At 43.6% G+C, this 20,118-nt stretch overlaps 1 protein-coding gene across 1 annotated transcript; it reads right to left on the bottom strand.

The window, feature by feature from the left end:
* Window positions 1-2,572: 2,572 nt before the first annotated feature.
* On the bottom strand, window positions 2,573-18,365 carry LOC124717182 (leucine-rich repeat extensin-like protein 3). Its single transcript, XM_047243959.1, has 2 exons — window positions 18,316-18,365; window positions 2,573-4,150 (listed from the first exon to the last, which is right to left on the bottom strand). The coding sequence occupies exons 1-2, from the start codon at window positions 18,355-18,357 to the stop codon at window positions 3,632-3,634; spliced, it is 561 nt and encodes a 186-aa protein (XP_047099915.1). The 5' UTR covers window positions 18,358-18,365; the 3' UTR covers window positions 2,573-3,631.
* Window positions 18,366-20,118: the final 1,753 nt, after the last annotated feature.

The raw sequence follows: 20,118 nt of genomic DNA, 5'->3' as shown, positions 1-20,118 counted from the left end.
TGCTCTCACGTCATAATGAAAACAAAACAGATTTCTGATTTCTACCTTTCTGACAGTCAAGCATTAATTGCCTTGCAGAACAATGAAGTTACTTTTGTCGGTTTGCTAAAGAAATTTTCTTTTTAATTCCACACACTGTTCGCTGCATTTTAAGTGCACGTTTTTAACTTCTAGCACGAATGGCATTATGCCATAATACAGAACCAAACAGGAGATAACACAGCACTGGTACTCCAAGAAAATTTACATCCTGAAAACCACATTGAAAAGCTTAATATCAGGTCGTCGCCTACTTAACTGGGAATATGGACATACAAATGTGCACTTTAAATGTGCGCATTTTAGTATGTGTCTCAAAATTCCGACGCACTTGGAGTATCCTCTGATGTCTTGTTTCTTCTATGACATAATGTACGATCTTTTGATGTTTTACACGTACGAACTTACGGGCTCCCTGCGACATCGTAGCTGCGCAAGTGCGGTGACACCTGTCATCTGGCGCTCTCTGGTAACTGCAGAAATTATTCCGAATGGTGGTTTGAAAAATGTTACCATCAAAGTACAATTCTGGCAGTTACAACGGAGCTATGTGCAATAATGTACGATGAATTTCTTAAATCATAGAGCGTTTGACTCCCATTTAAAAATCAACTCTTTGCTGACGAGCCATTTAGATGAATTTCCAGCCCAGAAGATCAGACATTTAAGTCATTATTAAAAATTTTATGATCACATTTGTGTGATATATCTTAAATTGTAATACGCACATAAAAGACCAACATTGTATGTGAAAGCGTAGTTTCTCTTGCAGCGTATTAATCTTATAGACCAATATTATATGTGAAAACTTTGCGTTCTGTTTGTGTGTTCGCGCTACTTAACAGTGATGTTGCTATTGGCTGACTACATCACGTGTCCTAAGCTCTGAATACCCACTGTCATCGGCTGGCGAGATCACGTGACATGAGCTATGACTGGCTTACAAAAGCGCATCGCAATCACGATTTCAATGCTTCGGAAAGTAACATGCGGTACTTGGCGGAATTCAAATTTATACTTTCGTAATACGAAAATATGCAATGTACATGTTGCTGCACACCAAAGATCTTTCCAAAACGCTTTTTTTCCCACCTGTGTTCAGTTTTATAAAGTGCCGGGAAATTCTACTACTATGTATAAAACCATAATCATTCAAAGGACTTACACAGTTCTGAGAGAAAATATACTGTCAGTTAACAGGGAAAAAGTATGTTTTCACCTGGGAGAAAGTGTATTTTCAACCGGGAAATCGGTGAGAAATCCGGGAATTTTTTTTTCCTTGTCCACGTATACACCCTGACAGAGCATACAAAACTCCTTTTGGTACATGATTAGAATGGCAGATTCCAGCCCATTCAGTACTCTCCTCAAATTCAGAGATCATGTTCCATTTATTTTTTAATGGGTCTCCTCTACACATGCTAGTTAGGTGCTCTTTGTGCATCAGATCACAACAAAAAGAGAGGATCAATTATTTAAGCATAGTGTCAGTGGATACAGCGATCCAAAGATAAAGATGATTTGGCTTAATTACATCTAAAATTATCGATCTTGTACCAGGCCAGGTATTAAGAAAGTTCAGAGAATCACAATTTGTATTGACTTAAAATCTTTTTAGAAACCTATATTAATGAGTTTGAAAATGAAGTACTGGCTTTGGAAAATGCAAAATGTTCAAAATATTTTACCCACTTTGTTATACTATAGTGAAAGAAATTATAATACAGTTAAATAAAGGCAAAACCATTCTTCCACAGCAAATGTCGGACATTTTGTTCTAATAATGTGTAGCAAAATTCAGATCCACCACAGTCACTAACTTTCATATGCACATGTATCTTATGGTTTGTTTTTAACCTTGTACATGGGAAGTTAGGTACATAAAACACACATTTATTTCCGGTAAATCACACTTCAAGACCTGTGAGGATAGAAATTGAGTATTTCTAGTGACTCATTTAGGTGTTCACAAATTCTCATCAGTGCATGCACTAGCAGCATCTTCATTCTTAAGAAGATGAAATTACTGTTTACAGATGCCAAAGTATGCTCTGTATGTGTCCATTTGTGTTGGCAATAGTGTGTCTTGTGTAGTGTATAGTAGAAGACAAAATAAAAATTTATTTGAGATATGTTGTACATGAATTCGAGTGACATGCTTAAGCTCAGTATTGAATATTTCCATTGTCTGTCCAGGTCTACCAAACTATTTTCAACTTACACAGTGTTTTGTATCTGTTTCTTTGCTGTACTTTCTGTTATTCATTGTGATACAGTAGTTATTTACTATGGTTGAAAATCATAAATAACAATCACCAATACTGTGTCTTATCTGTCTTAACTCTTCATATGCATTTCACGTGAGTGGCAAGCTTGAAACCAACAACTGTGTTAATATTATGAAGTGCAGTTGTGTGTCCAAACCTACTGTATTATTTAAGAAAAAGTTGTATACATGATGTGTGAATTAAAGAAGATTTGTTTTAGTTTGTATCATTTATTACATAAATAATTACAAAAAATACAACAGACTAGCAAGAGTATTAATGCACAACAAATCTCATCCAGTGCATCATTTGTAGACTATTTTGAAACACACATTTATATGACATCCTGATGCTTGTCAGTTTTTAAAAGGAGACATCGTACTCTTCAGTTACATATACAAGAACTAATACGAGACTGTTGTAAAGAGATAGTTACATCGCTATCTTAATGGTAAGACACCTTTGAAACACGGACATCTGTTAAAACGCTGGTAATACCAATGTCCCGACTCTATCGGTTAATGTATCAAATTATCATTAGGACTTTATTCTTGGGTTAATTTAAATGGTCGTACCTAAAAGCCTCTCGATACTTAACGAGTACACAAAAAATTCTACTTAATTTACAGTTACGAGATTCTTTCGAGAAGGGGATCATTTGTTTTAGTACCAGGTATTACAGATCTTCCAGGACAAGTAGAGTAGGTGATATTCTTAGCTAAACGATAAAAAGAGTCTCGTCAATGCTCGCATCCTGGTGGCTGCTTTCCACAAATTTGCTGTGCAGTACTGGAAAGGGGACAAAATGGGAGGGAGTTGTTCTACTGTATTCTGGCAAAGGATGCAGTGACTGCCTAAATGACTGCACTACATGCTCTCTAGTAACATAATCAGTATTAAATAATTTCTTAGAAATTATTTCAAACATTTTTGCACCTTAAAAATACAGAAGAGGATAGTTCAGTGAAAAAGATACATATTTCTGGCAAGAACGGGGTGCGTATAAAAATGAAGCCAATTTCTTATTCTGAGAAAATTCGACAGTACGTGCAGTTGACATTTACTGCACGTCGTCTAATATACAATTATGTCAGTGTGTTATTTTGTTATTGTCATCAGTTTACTGAAACCAATTGTACCATTTTTAAAAAAGTTATTTTTCAATACGTTTTGAATATTTACTTTCTGTCCTACCTCTTCCCACGAAGTTTGAGGTACGTGTGCCGAGAAGTGGTACATTCAGTTACGACGTACAAATTATTCCGGTAGACGCTAGGTCTGGCGAAAAGAAAGTAGTGGTATCAGTGGAGGTTTGTCACAGTACCTCACCAGTAAGGTAACGGCGCGGCGACCTTCGCAAAGTGAGGGGCGTACGCGGCATACGTCAAGGGGGAGGGGGGGAGCGGGAAGGGTAGGGGTGGCGCCGCGTGGTAGGCCAGCTTGGCCAGCAGCGACGGCACGGGGTACGAGACCTTGGTGACGACCGGCGGCAGGGGGTACGTCACCCTGGTGACGACGGGCGGGGGCAGCGGGGCCACCACTTTGGTGACCACTGGCGCCGGCGCTAGCGGCAGTGGGGCCACCACTTTGGTGAAGACGGGGGCCGGCAGCGGCAGTGGGGCCACCACCTTGGTGACGACGGGCGCCGGCGCCGGAGCGACGAAGGCCGGCGGGGGTGGCCCGATCGCGGCGGGGGCGGGCACTGCGTAGCTGAGTGGGGGAGGAGCGGGGCCGAAGTAGGGGCCCAGGCCCAGGTCGTAGAGGCTGCGCTTCGGCTTGGCCGTGGGGGCGTCGTCCGCCTGCGCGAAAGGTGCCAGCAGTGAGCAGCACAGGGTGACAGCGACCTGCGGACAAAACACACACCGCGTACTGTTTAGTGGCAGAACAACTTTTGTGGTGTCGTATTCATTCCGGAGGAGTAACTCGTACTGTTACGTTTACGTTGCCGATCAGCTGTGCGAGCGAACTATAAAATGTAATAATTTAATATTTAGGAGAATGTAGTGGTCGTTTCTTTTTTGCTGTACGAGGATCGTCCCAGAAAGTCTCCTATGTTTTGAAGGTGTAGAAAAACTGTTAATACATTTGTAGACAACACTGTTGTGACTATCACGACCTCCACTCCCAAATAAACACGCATGTGCTTTGCTGAGATGTTCAGTCGTGGAGACCCTTTTTAACGGTACTGCTAAATGCGAAGTTCACGCAGTTATGTGACTTTTGAAAGCAGAAGGGTCTAATCGGGTTGAAATTCGTCCCCATTTGAATGAAGTGTACGGACAATCGTGCACGGTTGTCAAAGGAGTTTTCAAGTGGTGTAAAGAGTTTACCGTTGGCCGTACTGAAATTCACGGGAAAGAAAGGAGCAGTAGGCCATTAATTTTCGATGAGACAATCACGAGGGTTTAGGAAACTGTTCATTAAGATCAGAGGATCACTGTGAGTGGTCTTTACATTTTGGTTCCTGAGGTTTTCTGATACTCTGTCCACAAGATTGCAATGGCAAAGTTACGATATCAGAAAGTGTACTGAAGATGTGTATTGCATATTCTGATAGAAGACCACAAATGGTAACGAGTTGATTCTTGCTGCTAATTCCTTCACTGCCGTGCACACAAAAAGGTCAACTTCCCAGACTTAGTTATCATGGGTGTTGAACTTTGTTTTGGGGCAGGAAGTTGATACTGTGATCCAGCTTCCTATTTGCTGGGACAACAGTAAATACTGGCAGATACTGTGAGACACTGAAAAAAAAAAAAAAACTCAGAAGAGCAGTTCACAACTGGAGAAGAGCAATCTCGAGGAAGGGCGTAAGCACTGTCCACAACAATGGCTGCCTATGTGTTGCTGTTCAGACTGTCAATGTCCTGCAGAACTGTGGTAATAACATCATCACCTACCCATCATACGGTCTAGACTTGGCACCGATCAACTATCACCAGTTCCCTAAGTTGTAGGAACATTTATCTGGACGGCTGTTCTGTTATGACGACAAGATGAAGTATACCGTTCAGTTCGTGAAGGGCACAGTGACGAGTTGGTGTGACGTGGGCAGTGTGAAACTTCCATACTGACTGCAGAAATGCATTGACCTAAAAGGTAACTGTACAGAAAAAATACGGCATTCTTCAGTCTTTAAAATGATGTAACTATCGTAGGAAATAAACAGCTGTTTGTAAATCTAAAAGTATAGGATACCTTGCATTTTGAACTGCCCTCATATATTTGAATGTGGCAAGTAATGCGTTGGGACAACGATCGCATTAACTACACGAGTGGCTGCACCTGCAGGGCTGTTTGTGCGCACTCCGTGAATCGTGGCTCCAGGTGGGAGAACAGTGTCTGGCGTGGAGAGTGACCCACAGGTGACATAAGGGAAAGTGACTAAAGCCAAAAAAAGAATATTTGTAATTGTTCTGTTGTCCGATTTCAATCTGTCAACTTCACATTTACATTGAGATTGATAGTTAGGCAATTATTGTAATGTTCCATGTAAAAAAAAATTTTAATATGAAGAGTTACTGTAATTATGAGCAAAAATATATGACATGTAGACCTGAGAAGTGTCGTATTTATTTATGCATTTGGATGTTGTGGTAAATTCGTGGTTTCCATCATCAGTTGCTGAATCTGACAATGAAGTCTAGGCTTTATCTATGTTCGAATGTAAAGTTGAGATTAAGTTACAACCAGCAATTACCACTTGAGAGAAAAGCAAAACTCCTACAAAACTAATTATCAACATTGAGGGTATTACACTCTGTGAAGGTAATGGCAGAGATGAGAGTATAGTCTTTCCTGCATAGTCAGGCATTCATTCTGCACACAATCGTGGAGAATGCAAATTAGGACCAATGTGCCAGATAAAGACCTGCAGTATTCATTACAAAACCAGTTTTTCCTCAACTAAAGTCCACTGCCAATATAACTTGAATAGACCTTAGGTAGTCCCACAGATAAGAGGAGGAGGAGGAGGAGGTGGTTATTGGCTTTGATACACATATCGTGTCCTGTAAATCCCAATATCGCAGAGTGTGTTCGGGGGTGTGGAATGATTAGTGTTACGCTAGTGGCAGAACCAGCCTGCTGTGTAGTAAACTGGCTTCTGGTGACGACTGCAGCGTGATTGACTCGTACCGGTAGCTATTAATTACTTGACATGAGAATTTACCGAGAGAGAGAACAGCTGGCCTGCAGCTCGAGGAAGCAAAATATAAGTAGTGCCTATAGACATATATAAAAAACATGGAGAAGATTATCCTACGTTCCAGAACTCGTATGTTCATTCACAGAGAAGAAAGAAAAATAGTTGAGAAAGGAAAGGCAAATCATTCAGACAGGACAGAGGGAGATAACATACTGTGCCTTTAAGTTAGTTCAAGTGCTTAACAAGAACACATTATCTCCAGCCAGTGTGTGTCCATTACTTCGTTGTAATTTCTGGTGTATTTCATAGTAAAAACTCTTTCGCCGAGGATTCCTTTTTGGTTTCTATCTATACATATGTTCCAGTTTTACACACAAGTTCCACAAACAGTACAGCAGTTATTTTTATTGAGTATGTCATATTAATTAAAATTTAATGCAAATAAACTGAAAATGTTAATTTTCTACAGTCGTATGAATAGATTAGTCGTAGTCTTTTAAAGTGCTAGTATGTTTTACAGAAGTAACCAGCAAGGCTGCTCATGGCCCACAGCCATAGGAGGTTTCCTTCAGTAGCAAACCCAAATTTTCTGTGTTTCAGTCAGTTGTGTAGACCACCTAACTACGTAACAAAGAAGAAAATTGTAACCTACACATTTTATGTAAACTGTGCACTGTGTTCTCGGCATTAGTGTTAGGGTCTGTTGTGATGCAACAAGCTCCGATGTGAACAGTCGAGTAAGAGCAATCCTAAACCAGTGCCTCCTTTATTCCCACAACACTCTGTCCAGCCATTCTTGAGCCATTGAGGTGCCAAAATAACTGCCAGAGTTGGGAAATGACACGTGTCACAGGAGCTAGCAGTTAACAGTAGTGACGAGAGGCAGTGCTTATTAATTAATAATAAAGCGGTGACTTTCAGCTTTTGTGACAGATATGTAAGTTAATAAGATTAAAGAGTAAATGGGTTGTTTGTGCTGTCCTGCATCTTGTTAGTTCCGTGCATCGTGTTCACTTAACACATCATGATTTCAAACACGTCAGAGAAAACTAAAATGCAAACCCAAAAACTTGTAAACCATCAATTTGACAATAAAGCCTTAACGAGCACTCTTATTTGTATTGAAGAATTCGTCTATGCTATAGAAGAAGTTGTTGGGTAGAAACAAGATTACTCTGTATCTGAGATCCCCTGTGTCATCTGTTGGACACGTTATTTTCACTGGCTAATTATCAAGAAGTTTTACAGGTGTGTACACCACTCCCCTCTGTGCCAGAGCTTGACTAACTAGAGAGAACTGCAGGTCATTTTTTCTGATAGTACTGTATTTGTGAATATGTCAGACTGTGATGTACTGTCAACAGCAAATCTACTTGGCAGCTGTAGGTACTGTGAAACAGTGTTCAGTATTCCCAACTGCGTGCGAGATATATTGTGTCAAGTCCAAATTACTTTCTTTTGTACAGCAAATACTTTTTATCGATAATAAATGAAAAGCAAAGTTTTCTTTTGTTCTACAATATTTGGAATTTGTATTGTAGAACAAAAGCAAACTGGAGCTTTTCATTTATTATAATGTTGTTCTACCAAGAACCGACGGAAGATTCTGTTAACTTTTTATCGAAGTGAGGATTTACCACGTAATATTATCCTGTTGGCCATCAGTGAGTGAAAATACGCAAATTTGTGAATTTACTGATTTCAATGTGCAACAAATGGCTCTGAGCACTATGGGACTTAACATCTGAGGTCATCAGTCCCCTAGCACTTAGAACTACTTAAACCTAACTAACTTAAGGACATCACACACATCCATGCCCGAGGCAGGATTCGAACCTGCGACCGTAGCAGTCGCGCGGTTCCGGACTGAAGTGCCTAGAACCGCTAGACCACCGCGGCCGGCTGAATGCACAACATTTCAAGAACATGTAATAGATTTGTTCTCTTCAAGATTTTTCTTAAATTTAACAGCTGTTCAATGTAAGTTACATGTATATTTAGTAGTAATCATACTGACAAGTGAGTGGGGCTAAAGTCTAGAATAAGGGTAATGCCAACTAGGATGCTTGTCCCCTACGTTGGTAAAATTCGTCAGATTTCAATCATATATCTGACGATGGATGTGTGCTGCCGTCATTTTTCTTGTTGTATTTTACAAATGGTGTACAGTTTAATAGCTATAAATGAGCCCGATCACCCGCATAAAGTACACAAATTACAGTCATCGTTGTTTGCAGGAATTTCTCCGTAGGGAGGGGGAGGTAGCAGACTCTGAAATTGACATTTTTTATATGTGAGATTTCAGTGTCAGGACGTGTCGTGCCACAAGAACTAAATTATGTGGGCATTAAAAAAAAATTATATCCCAGATAATTGATGATCATCCACTTCTTGGTCCCGTCTCCTCCTATAGGTGCAGCCAAACACACACTGTGATGTCCACTATTGGTGTAACAAGTGAGTTGGGGCTCGAGGACCGCTGGGAGCCACGCGTCTAAATCTACATCTACACGATTAATCTGCAGTTCACAGCTAAATGCTTGCCAGATGGCAAAAATGTTCTCATGCGCGCTCGCGACTTGTCTTATTTTGTCGCTGTGGTCATCCCTCGGTATATAAGTTAGAAGCCCCAGGCCGGCTGAAGACACAAGCCGCAGCTTGCGGCGCCACAACTGTTGAGATTTGTGTGCAGGACGAGATGGGCGCCCGAGTACAGATCTGAGTGCAGTACGTATCACAGTAGCAGCGGAAAGTGTACGAGGGGAAAGGAAGAGGCTCGGGGGCTGCCAAATAACAAGTCGCTTTTGTGGAAAATGTTCTCGGGCCGACCCTGCTCAGCGGAGTAGGCTGTCAATTGAAATTTCGTGAGAAGAGTTCGCTACATTGAGAAACGCCACTACGCGATAAAGCAAAACGAACAGCCTTTTTTTACACATCGAATTTGGTACAGCAGATGTAAAGGAGAGAGAAAGTCTAGTTAGAAAACTGAGCGACAGAAATTTTCCAAACTGTAAGTGGGCTATAGAAGAGAACGTTGTCGGAGGGTACAGATTTTCATATCGTAGATGATTTTTGCAGACGGATCGCGAATTTACTCGTGTTTCGCACACAACCCGTGCAACCTGCTTCTATAGATGGTCCTATTCAGAAAACGATAGGAAATGAACGAATCTTAAACACCTTCGTAGGTTTTTGACGATGATTATTCACATTTTCCTAGTGAGAATGAAGATTAGGAAAACCGTGTGAATGAATGTTACTGTAAACACGGTGAGTTGGTTGAAATTTTTCCACTGTGTAACTGAAGCGCGCCGCTGGTCGTAGCGAGTTTGTGTAAGAAGTGCGACGTATATTCTGGGCCGAGTTGTGTAAGGCGGGACTGCTGTCATAACGTGGCGAGAGAGCGGGAGCAGGGAAGGTTTCGGAGCCCTTTTCCGCGGCGCTGCGTTTCTGAAACCGCGCCGTGCTTATGCATGTGGGCCAACGGCCGTGGCGTGATGGGAGGTGGTCCGCTCCAAGCGCAGAGACTGCGACATTATGCGACGCGTCCTCTCGTTACGTGCTTCGTGAGAGGCGCCGCCGGCCTCGACTCCTACAGTGTGCGGATCTTTCTAAATTTTCATTGCACCTCGTATCGAGGTTTCTGCCCGTGCGAGGTGGCGCAGTGGTTAGCACACTGCACTCGCATTCGGGAGGACGAAGGTTGGCCATCCTGATTTAGGTTTTCCGTGATTTTCCTAAATCGCTCCGGGCAAATGCTTCCTTTGAAAGGGCACGGCCGACTTCCTTCCCCATCCTTCCATAATCCGATGAGACCGATGACTTCGCTGTTTGGTCTCTTCCCCCAAACAACCCAACCCAACCTCTGCCCGTTCCAGTCACGGATAGCGTCTGGAAATAATGACTGCTCTGTCGGAGCCGTTGTGCGCCTGATTTTATCTGCGCAGAGGAAGCTGGAAAATGTTCCTGTTTTCTCGCCACGTCTATGACGATTTACAAGCCGGTGACGATTCACTGTATCTTTCTTGGTATACACTTTACGTCTCCTGTTATTCTGATCTGATGTGGATAGCACACATTTAAATTGTATTCATCTGGGAGCGGGGGCTATAGGTGGTCTTGATCAATCTCTCTCGCAGACACATTGCATTTTCCCAGTATATTCTACCAGTCAGTCCTACATCCATTTATTTGATCTGTGGGCTCGTCCCAGTTCATATCTCTAGACATCGCCGCTCGTTAGATCTTTTTTTTTTTTTTTTTAATCAGCTTTCCAATTGGTTTGACGTGGCCCGACACGACTTCTTCTCGTGCGCCAACCTCATCATCTCAGAGTAAACCTTTCACCTGACATGCTCAATAATTTGTTGGATATAGTCCGACCTGTGTCTTCCCGTACACTTTCTACCCTTTACGGCTCCTTCTGGTAAGCCAGAAGTTACTGCACGATGTCGTAACACGGGATCTGTCACTTTCTCCCTTATATCCAATTTGTCGCACGGATTCCGTCCCTCACGGATTCTGCCGAAAACCTCCTCGTTTCAGATCTTGTCAGTCAGTTTAATTTTCAGTGTCCTTCATCTACATCTACATGGATACTCTGCAAAACACATTTAAGTGCCTGGCAGAGGGTTCATCGACCCACCTTCACAATTCTCTATTATTCCAATCTCGTATAGCTCGCGAAAAGAACGAACACCTTTATCTTTCCGTACGTGCTCTGGTTTCCCTTATTTTATCGTGATGATAGCTTCTCCCTATGTAGGTCGGTGTCAACAAAATATTTTCGCATTCGGAGGAGAAAGTTGGTGATTGGAATTTCGTGAGAAGATTCCGTCGCAACGAAAAACACCTTTCTTTTAATGATGTCCAGCCAAAATCCTGTATCATTTCTGTGACACTCTCTCCCATATTTGACGATAATACAAAACGTGCTGCCCTTCTTTGAACTTTTTCGATGTACTCCGTCATTCCTATCTGGTAAGAATCCCACACCGCGCAGCTGTATTCTACAAGGGGACGGACAAGCGTAGTGTAGGCAGTCTCCTTTGTAGGTCTGTTACATTTTCTAAGTGTCCTGCCAATAAAACGCAGTCTTTGGTAGCCTTACCCACAACATTTTCTGTGTGTTCCTTCCAATTTAAGTTGTTCGTAATTGTAATATCTAGGTATTTAGTTGAATTTACGGCTTTTAGATTAGACTGATTTATCGTGTAACCGAAGTTCAACGAGTTTCTTTCACCACTCATGTGGATGACCTCACACTTTTCGTTATTTAGGATCAACTGCCACTTTTCACACCATTCAGATATCTTTTCTAAATCGTTTTGCAGTTTGTTTTGACCTTCTGATGACTTTATTAGTCGATAAACGACAGCATCATCTGTAAACAACCGAAGACGGCTGGTCAGATTGTCTTCCAAATCGTTTATATAGATAAGGAACAGCAAAGAGCCTACAACACTACCTCGGGGAACGCCAGAAATCACTTCTGTTTTACTCGATTGCTGTCCGTCAATTACTACGAACTGTGACCTCTCTGACAGGAAATCATAAATCCAGTCACATAACTGAGACGATATTCCATAAGCACGCAATTTCACTACGAGCCGCTTGTGTGGTACAGTGTCAAAAGCCTTCCGGAAATCCAGAAATACGGAATCGATCTGAAGTCCCTTGTCAATAGCTCTCAACACTTCATGTGAATAAAGAGCTAGTTGTGTTTCAGAGGAATGATGTTTTCTAAACCCATGTTGACCGTGTGTCAATAGACCGTTTTCTTCGAGGTAATTCAGAATGTTGGAACACAATATATGTTCCAAAATAATGCTGAATATCGACGTTAACGATATGGAGCTTTAATTTAGTGGATTACTCTTACTACCTTTCTTGAGTTTTGGTGTGACCTGTGCAACTTTCCAGTCTTTGGGTGCGGATCTTTCGTCGAGCGAACGGTTGTATATGATTGTTAAGTGTGGAGCTAATGCATCAGCGTACTCCGAAAGGAACCTCATTGGTATACAGTCTGGACCAGAAGACTTGTTTTTATTAAGTGATTTAAGTTGCTTCACTACTCGGAGGATATTTACTTCTACGTTACTCATGTGAGCAGCTGTTCTAGATTCGAATTCTGGAATATTTACTTCGTCTTCTTTTCTGAAGGTATTTCGGAAGGCTGTGTTCAGTAACTCTGCTTTGGCAGCACTGTCTTTGATAGTATCTCTATTGCTATCGCGCATAGAAGGCGTTGACTGTTTCTTGCCGCTAACATACTTCAATTACGACCAGAAACTCGTTGGATGTTCTGCCAGCTTTCGAGACAGTTTCGTTGTGGGAAACTGTTATAAGCATCTCGCATTGAACCCCGCACTAAATTTCAAGCTTCTGTAAGAGATCGCCAATCTTGGGGATTTTGCGTCTGTTTATATTTGGCATGTTTGTTTCGTTTTTTCTGCAACAGTGTTCTAACCCGTTTTGTGTTCCAAGGAGGATCAGCTCCGTCGTTTGTTAATTTATTTGGTATAAATCTCTCAATTGCTGCCGATACTATTTCTTTGAATTTAAGCCACATCTGGTCTACACTTATACTATTAATTTGCAATGAGTGGAGATTGTCTCTCAGGAAGGCGTCAAGTGAATTTTTATCTGCTTTTTTGAATAGGTATATTTTTCGCTTACTTTACGAGGATTTGGGGATTACAATACTCAGTCTCGCCACAACCCTGTGTTCACTAATCCTTGAATCGGTTTTGATGCTTGTTATTAACTCAGGATTATTTGTTGCGAAGAAGTCAAGCGAGTTTCCACAACCGTTTCTTATTCTCGTGGGCTCATGAACTAAGTGCTCGAAATAATTTTCAGAGAATGCGTTTAGCACAGTTTCGGATGATATTTTATGCGTACCTCCGGAATTAAACATGTATTTTCGCCAACATATCGAGGGTAAATTAAAGTCACCACCAATTATTATCGTATGAGTCGGGTACGTGTTTAAAATCAAAGTCAAGTTTTCTTTGAACCTTTCAGCAGCTGTATCATCTGAATTGGGAGGTCGGTAAAAGGATCCAATTATTATTTTATTCCGGTTGCCAACAATGACCCTTGCCCATACTAACCCACAGGAGGTATGTACTTCAATTTCGCGACAAGCTAAACTACTACTGACAGCAGCAAACATGCCACCGCCAACCATGTGTAGCCTATCCTTTTGGAACATCATTATGTTCTTCGCAAAAATTTCGGCTGAGCTTATATCCGGCTTTAGCCAGCTTTCAGTGCCTATAACGATTTGAGGTGCAGTGCTTTGTATTGGCGCTTGGAGCTCTGGTAATTTCCCAACACAGCTAAGACAATTTACAACTGTTATACCAATGGTTCCTGTATCTACGTTCTACTTGTCTTCAGCCTGCATCCTTTGTGACTGAAGCCCTTCTTGTGTTTTCCCGATACCTTCTAACCTAAAAAACAGCCCAGTCCACGCCACGCAGCCGCTGCTACCCGTGTAGCCGCCTCCTTGCATGTAGTGGACACCTGACCTATTCAGCGGAACCGGAAACCCAACCACCCTTTGACGCAAGTCGAGGAATCTGCAGCGTACACGGTCGCAGAATCTTCTGTAAACCCACGTCTCAAACCCTTCCATTCTCTACTTTTACGGTTATTCCGCACTTCATGGTTCACTTTTACACAGTGCCTCAAATCAGTCCATGAGTGTGATACTTGTAGACTTCCTCCAGCCAGGAGTGCATTATTTCACTGTGCTGATCAGCTCCTTATATCGAAGGTACTACGTTTCTATATTTTGTGAAGTGGTTTCTCTTGACAGTGGAAGACATCGTTGTTGCGATATCTTTTAACGAAGTAGAAAACGACCGCTGTCCTGTGATCCCAAACACGCCTGGTATGTGGAGCGGTGCCTGCATTCCTGCCTCTCGCCGCCTACGCAACGCGGCGTCCGCCATCGGGCAGAGGCGCCCGACTGCCGGTCACAAACAGTGCCCACCCCGCTCTCTCCTCGCGCCATTTACGAAACAGCGTATTTTTCGGTACGTTGCTCTGTTTGCCACTGCATTGCCAAAGAAAAGGGCGTTTCACACACTACGTTTCCTTCCTCGATTCCATTGTACTGCGAAATAAAATAGAGTAGAACAACAACTGGAATTGGACAACAGAGGGAAGGCCACTCGACCTGACGGGATACCAACAGGATTGTACAGTGAGTATGCGAAACGACTTGCGCCTCTTCTAGTAAAGCTATACCGTAGGCCGCTGCAGGTGCGTTCCTATTTATTAAATAAACTCAGATCATTCCGTTTTTCAAAAAGGATTGTCGAAATGACGTACAAAATTATAGGCCTTTATATCTGACGTCGGTATGTTGCAGAATTTTGGAACATGTTTTATGCTCGCCTGTTACGACATTCCCGGAGGGCGCAAACCTCCTCTGATGGAACTAGCGTGATTTCTGAAAACAAGGATCTTGTGAAACCCAGCTCGCTCTCTTCGTCCACGAGACACAGAAAGCAGTAGGTAGAGACTCCCAGGTCGAGGCCGTGTTGCTTGCAGTCTGGAAGGAGTTCCACACAATTTCCCACTGCAGCCAAATGAACAAAATTACCAACTGTGTGATTGCGAGTTTCTAGCAGACAGACACGTGTCATTCGTAATAGAGAGAAGTCCTTGTACGTCAAAGTAACTTCAGACGTGCCCCAGGTGAGCGTTGTAGAACCATTACTTTTCACGGTCTGTATACTCGTAAATAACCAAGTACGTAGCGCCGGAAGTTTGTGGGGCTTTTCGCGGATGCTGCTGAGAACAGAGAAGTCGCGACTCTGGAAAACTGCAACGAAATGCAGGAAGACATGTGAAGGATCGACACTTGGTGCAGAGAGTAACAATTCACCCTCAGTACAAACAGAGGTAACTTACTGCGAGTACGAGCACATAGATTGTAGGATGGCAATGTTGCACAGCTATCACTGGAAGCACTTACTTCCATAAAATTTGTAGGAGTATGCGTACTGGGTGGAACAACCACATAAAACTAATCGCGAGTAAGGCAGTTGGGAGACATATTCAATGGAAGAATACGCAGCAAATGCTGTGCATGAAGAAAGGAAGTAGCTTACAAAAGATTTGTTCGACCAATACTGACATAGGAAACAGAGAAGAGCAGGCGTTTCGTTAAACGTTCATTTAGTCAGCGCGATTGTTTGACGGACATGCTCAGCCAGTGCAAGAGAGGCATCCTGCAAAACGGTATGGGCTACTGTTAAAGTTCCGAGAGCTTACGTCGCTTTCTTCCACGTATATCTCGGGAAGAGCCCACAGAGAAGCTTAGCGCAATCCCCCTCGCGAGAAGACGTAAGTGACGCTGGTACTCAAAGTGGAGTGTAGATGTGGATGTGGAGGATGCTTAGCGCCAATCTCTCAAATTTTGCCGGTGACGTGTATTTTGGAGCAAGAAACCTGTCTCTTCGCTCGTCATGGAAGAGGCTGCCCTTGTAATTTTGAGAGCAAAACTCTGTTCGGTGCACTGCGTTATCCTGTAGCGCCTCCCGCTACGGACGTCGAAGGTAGAAGTGCTTTCAGTAGCGTTCCCTTTCTTTTAGACCCCGTAGAGCAGGGGTTACCAAACTTTTCATCTGACGGAACACATTGAGAATTCTGGTATCTCTGAGATGGAACACCGAGTTTATTTTGAAGGTTAATAAAAATTAAGAAACTGTGGAAAGTGGCTTTACTCAGTGGTTACTTCAATTTTAATTCGTAACTAGTAATACAGAAATCATTAAAAATAATTACTTTCGTCAAAATGCGAGAAAGAAAAGTCGTGTCTTTAATAATAATTTTTCGCGTAGCTGTTGTTCAGTGCCCACAGAACAGCAGTGTTCCGCGGAAACGCCGCCGCAGAGGTCGTAACATGGCGTGAAGCCTCTGTCGCGGCCGCCCTTGTCACGTGAGACAAATTCGGCGGCGTATCGCTCCGAAGATTAACCGGGGGACGGTACCCCGACAAATTATCACCGCCCAAACCAATAAAATGTGTCTCCAGCGACACATTTAAACTTTCCAGTGCTCATAAGCAATGTGCTTGTCTACTTGGATAACGTAGACTGCAAAGAGACAATACACAGCCGCCAGTTGGTTCCTGGCAGCTTCCTCCGATAATCTCCACTACTGCAAAACAGGGTGATTAAAAAGTCACATGAAAACGCCACGTTTCAAGTTACCACGAAAACAAATGTAATTTACTGGCTTAATTACCACCTTCAGCTAGCTGATGGCAGGAAACACCGATGTCTGCCTCCCTAGGTCGTGCACGTTAATTATGACTGCAACACTCGCCTAGAAAACCGGAAAGTGACTGAGTAGAGTTCTGTATACGAGAACGCACTTGCGAGTTCTTTGAGCTTTGACAACTTTACCGTTCACTGACTCCTGTGAAGTCAGCAGATCGCTCCTTTCAATTTATTGGCTTTCGGAACGTGGCCGTACAGCCATCTCAATCACTAACTTCTATCAGGCAGTGGACTCAGACTTGAGAGGACGGCGGTTCAAATTCGCTTCCAGCAATCCTCCAGCTTTACGTTTCCGTGCTTTCGCTGAACTGTTGAGGCAGGCGCCGCGACAGTTCATTTGAAAAGGATGCAGCCGATTTTCTTGCACATCACTCTCCAATGCGAGATTCTGTTGTGTCACAAATTATCTACGTGAAACGTTTCGGCAGTTGCTAATACGAACAACCTTCAGCTGTATAAGGGAATGACGATAATGAACACTTGTGCCAGACCCGGGGGCCGAACCGCACAATAACCCTGAAAGAGTGGTTCGGTGTGGGGCGGCGGAGGGGGTGAAGTGCACTACGGTAGTCGTTGTGGGACTGTGGACCACTGCGGATGCGGCGGGGACCGAGCCTCCGTCGTTTCTAGGCCCCCGGTTAACACACAAGTAAGGCTCCGCAAACCAGCCGTTTGCGAGATAGGTGGGAATGAGTGTGTAAAAAGCGCTACTGACTTCTGTGTGAAATATTACGCTGATTATTACGATAAACTCCCCATCTAATTAATGTGCCTCAGATTTCACACATTCCCTATCTTAACAAGGTTCAAAAAATGGTTCAAATGGCTCTGAGCACTATGGGACTTAACATCTGTAGTCATCACTCCCCTAGAACTTAAAACTACTTAAACCCAACTAACCTAAGGACATCACACACATCCATGCCCGAGGCAGGATTCGAACCTGCGACCCCTTAACAAGGAATACAATACTACTTCAGTACACTGGATGCTACAATGTACTGAACACTGGTACCTGCTAATCTAGGTTTTTGACGTTTGTTCTCGGCTCTGGATGCAGTGCTACACTCGTCTCTGCCGTGCCACGAATTTTTTCAAACTCCCCCGGATCATTTAGAAAGCTTGAGAAGATTGTACACTTCACTTTTGAGTTGAGACTGTGCAGGGGACTGACGTCAGATGACCCTGGTGGGCAACGTACCGCGCCTGTGGACCACATTGGCGCGTTAGCTGCCGTCTTAATCGGCGCAGAATGTGTCGGCGCCCCATCACACAGCGACCACAATTCTCAACTGTGTGTTACAGGTGAAATTTCCGCCCAATTACACGAGGAGTTGATCGAAAAATTCAAATTTCAAATACATTTGTATTAACTAGGACAATATTTTACGCTGAATTCACTGGCGGCTTCTAATCACAAATTCGCAGCTATCTCGTAACGGCTCGTTTACAGATCAATGTTTTTACTTGTATTATGTCAATTTTGGCTGTTAATTACTATTCACCATACGTTGTTAACGCGCTAGGAGGTGGGGAGACAGAGAAAGACAGACTCACTCACCAGGAGCTTCATGTTGCAGCGTTCGGCTTGTCCGGTCGTCATCTGGTGGGCGACACTTGTTGTGTTGGGGCCCGTGTGTGGCGGCGGCGTTATATAGCGGCCGGTTAGCACGTGGAGGGGGCCACGCCACGCCGTGTCGCTGCTCGCTTTCTTTGCGACGCGTTGGCCCAGCCTCATCACGCATTCGCCGCAGGCCCATCTGATGGAACACACGAGGCGACCGGCAAAAGAAAAGCCCGCCAGCTCACTGCCTACAACATCCTCAGCCCTCGCTGACCGATGTGGTGGCATTTCTGGAGAGGAAGACCCCGCGTGCCATGCACTCGTGTCTGCCATTCGGTACTTGCAAACGCCCTTAACCCGTTGACTGCTGTATCACTAGCTATGTGCAGGGCAATTAGTAAGCCCTTCAGGTGCTCTCTTGTTGCGGCGCCTTCCCCTGACGCAGGTTACCTGTCCACGTAGCCAGCTCCAGATTGCACGCAAGGCATCTTCTCAAGTGAAACAGTACCGTCTCCGTATATCTTTCAGCCACGAGTTCCTTCTTCTTCCGACAGACCTTTTCCCTTGTACTTTCAAGTCAATGGTGAATTGTAACTACAGGGTCCGCCTGCTTAGCTGAATGGTAACGTGCTTACCTCCTATGCTGCGGACCCGGGTTTGATTCCGAGCCGCTCTCGGACTGGGTGTTGTGTTGTCACCGGCAGGCGAGTCGCCCAGTGTGTCGTCGACTCGGCGGCCGAACTTCCCCGGTGGGGCCTCCCGGCCAGCAGTGCCACACGCTAATTTCATTTGTAACGACAGGTGTAATGCGTCCTAGATATAAGAGTTGTCCTTTGTTTCATAGCAAACAATTGTTGTTCTTTGCATTTTTGTCCGATGAAGAATTACTTCGTTTGAAATTTTCAGCACCCGAGGTTTGCGTAAGAGACGACCGTTTCGATACACTTCAGAAGCATCTGTTCTTTTCTCTAGATATTCGTGTAAGATCCAGCTTCCTCATCCGTAGAGAGATATCGAGAACACGTACCAACGAATCATTTACGTCTCAGTTTCAGACTAAGATCACATCCTATAAAAAGTCTTTTCGTGCTGATAAGTTGTCTCCGGACGTATAGATGTGATCTCTGTCTTGCAGTCACACCGCTCATCTGTCTCAGTATCCGAGTATTTCGAGGAGAAGACTTGCTCCATCTTTTTATTGACACGGTTGCTCGGATTATTCTCTTGGAGAAGGCTACAACTTACGTTTTGGAAGCGTGACTAACAGGCCAAAGCCTTCACTGCGCTAGACTAAACTGTCTATCGTGTGCTGGAGCTCAGGTACACCATTTTCTGTGACAACATTGTCATCAGTGTCTAATACTGTTCGTTATCTTTCCGATTATAATGATCCCGTTAATTTCTTCCGCCAACTCTTCCCTGAAAATTGCTTCAGAGTAAATGTCAGACGTGAGACGTGGTAGTATACAGGCTTTACTAATTCTGATGTTCCTCGGTCAGCTTTTACATCTGCAGTCTGATTCCCGTGTAGCGCGCTCGTGATACGTAAATCGTTTTAGTCAGTAACGGTTGATCTCAAAATCTCGACCATCTTTCCGTACACGGGTCATATTTTACTGCAGTATTTGGCTGCAACTGCTGCAGTGTGGCTGCAATAGACGGCAGTTTTGCTGATGATGCAGGCTGCTGCAGATAACTGCCGACGTATTGCCGACAGTGTTCCAGTCTTCACCACCGATGTTGGACTCTATTTCGTGTTACAGGGCGATATCTCTCTCTGTCCGTGTCTCTCTCGCTGTC

The sequence above is a fragment of the Schistocerca piceifrons genome, chromosome 9, assembly GCF_021461385.2.
Source record: "Schistocerca piceifrons isolate TAMUIC-IGC-003096 chromosome 9, iqSchPice1.1, whole genome shotgun sequence".
Classification (NCBI taxonomy): domain Eukaryota; kingdom Metazoa; phylum Arthropoda; class Insecta; order Orthoptera; family Acrididae; genus Schistocerca; species Schistocerca piceifrons.
This window is presented reverse-complemented; position numbering and strand designations above follow the sequence as displayed.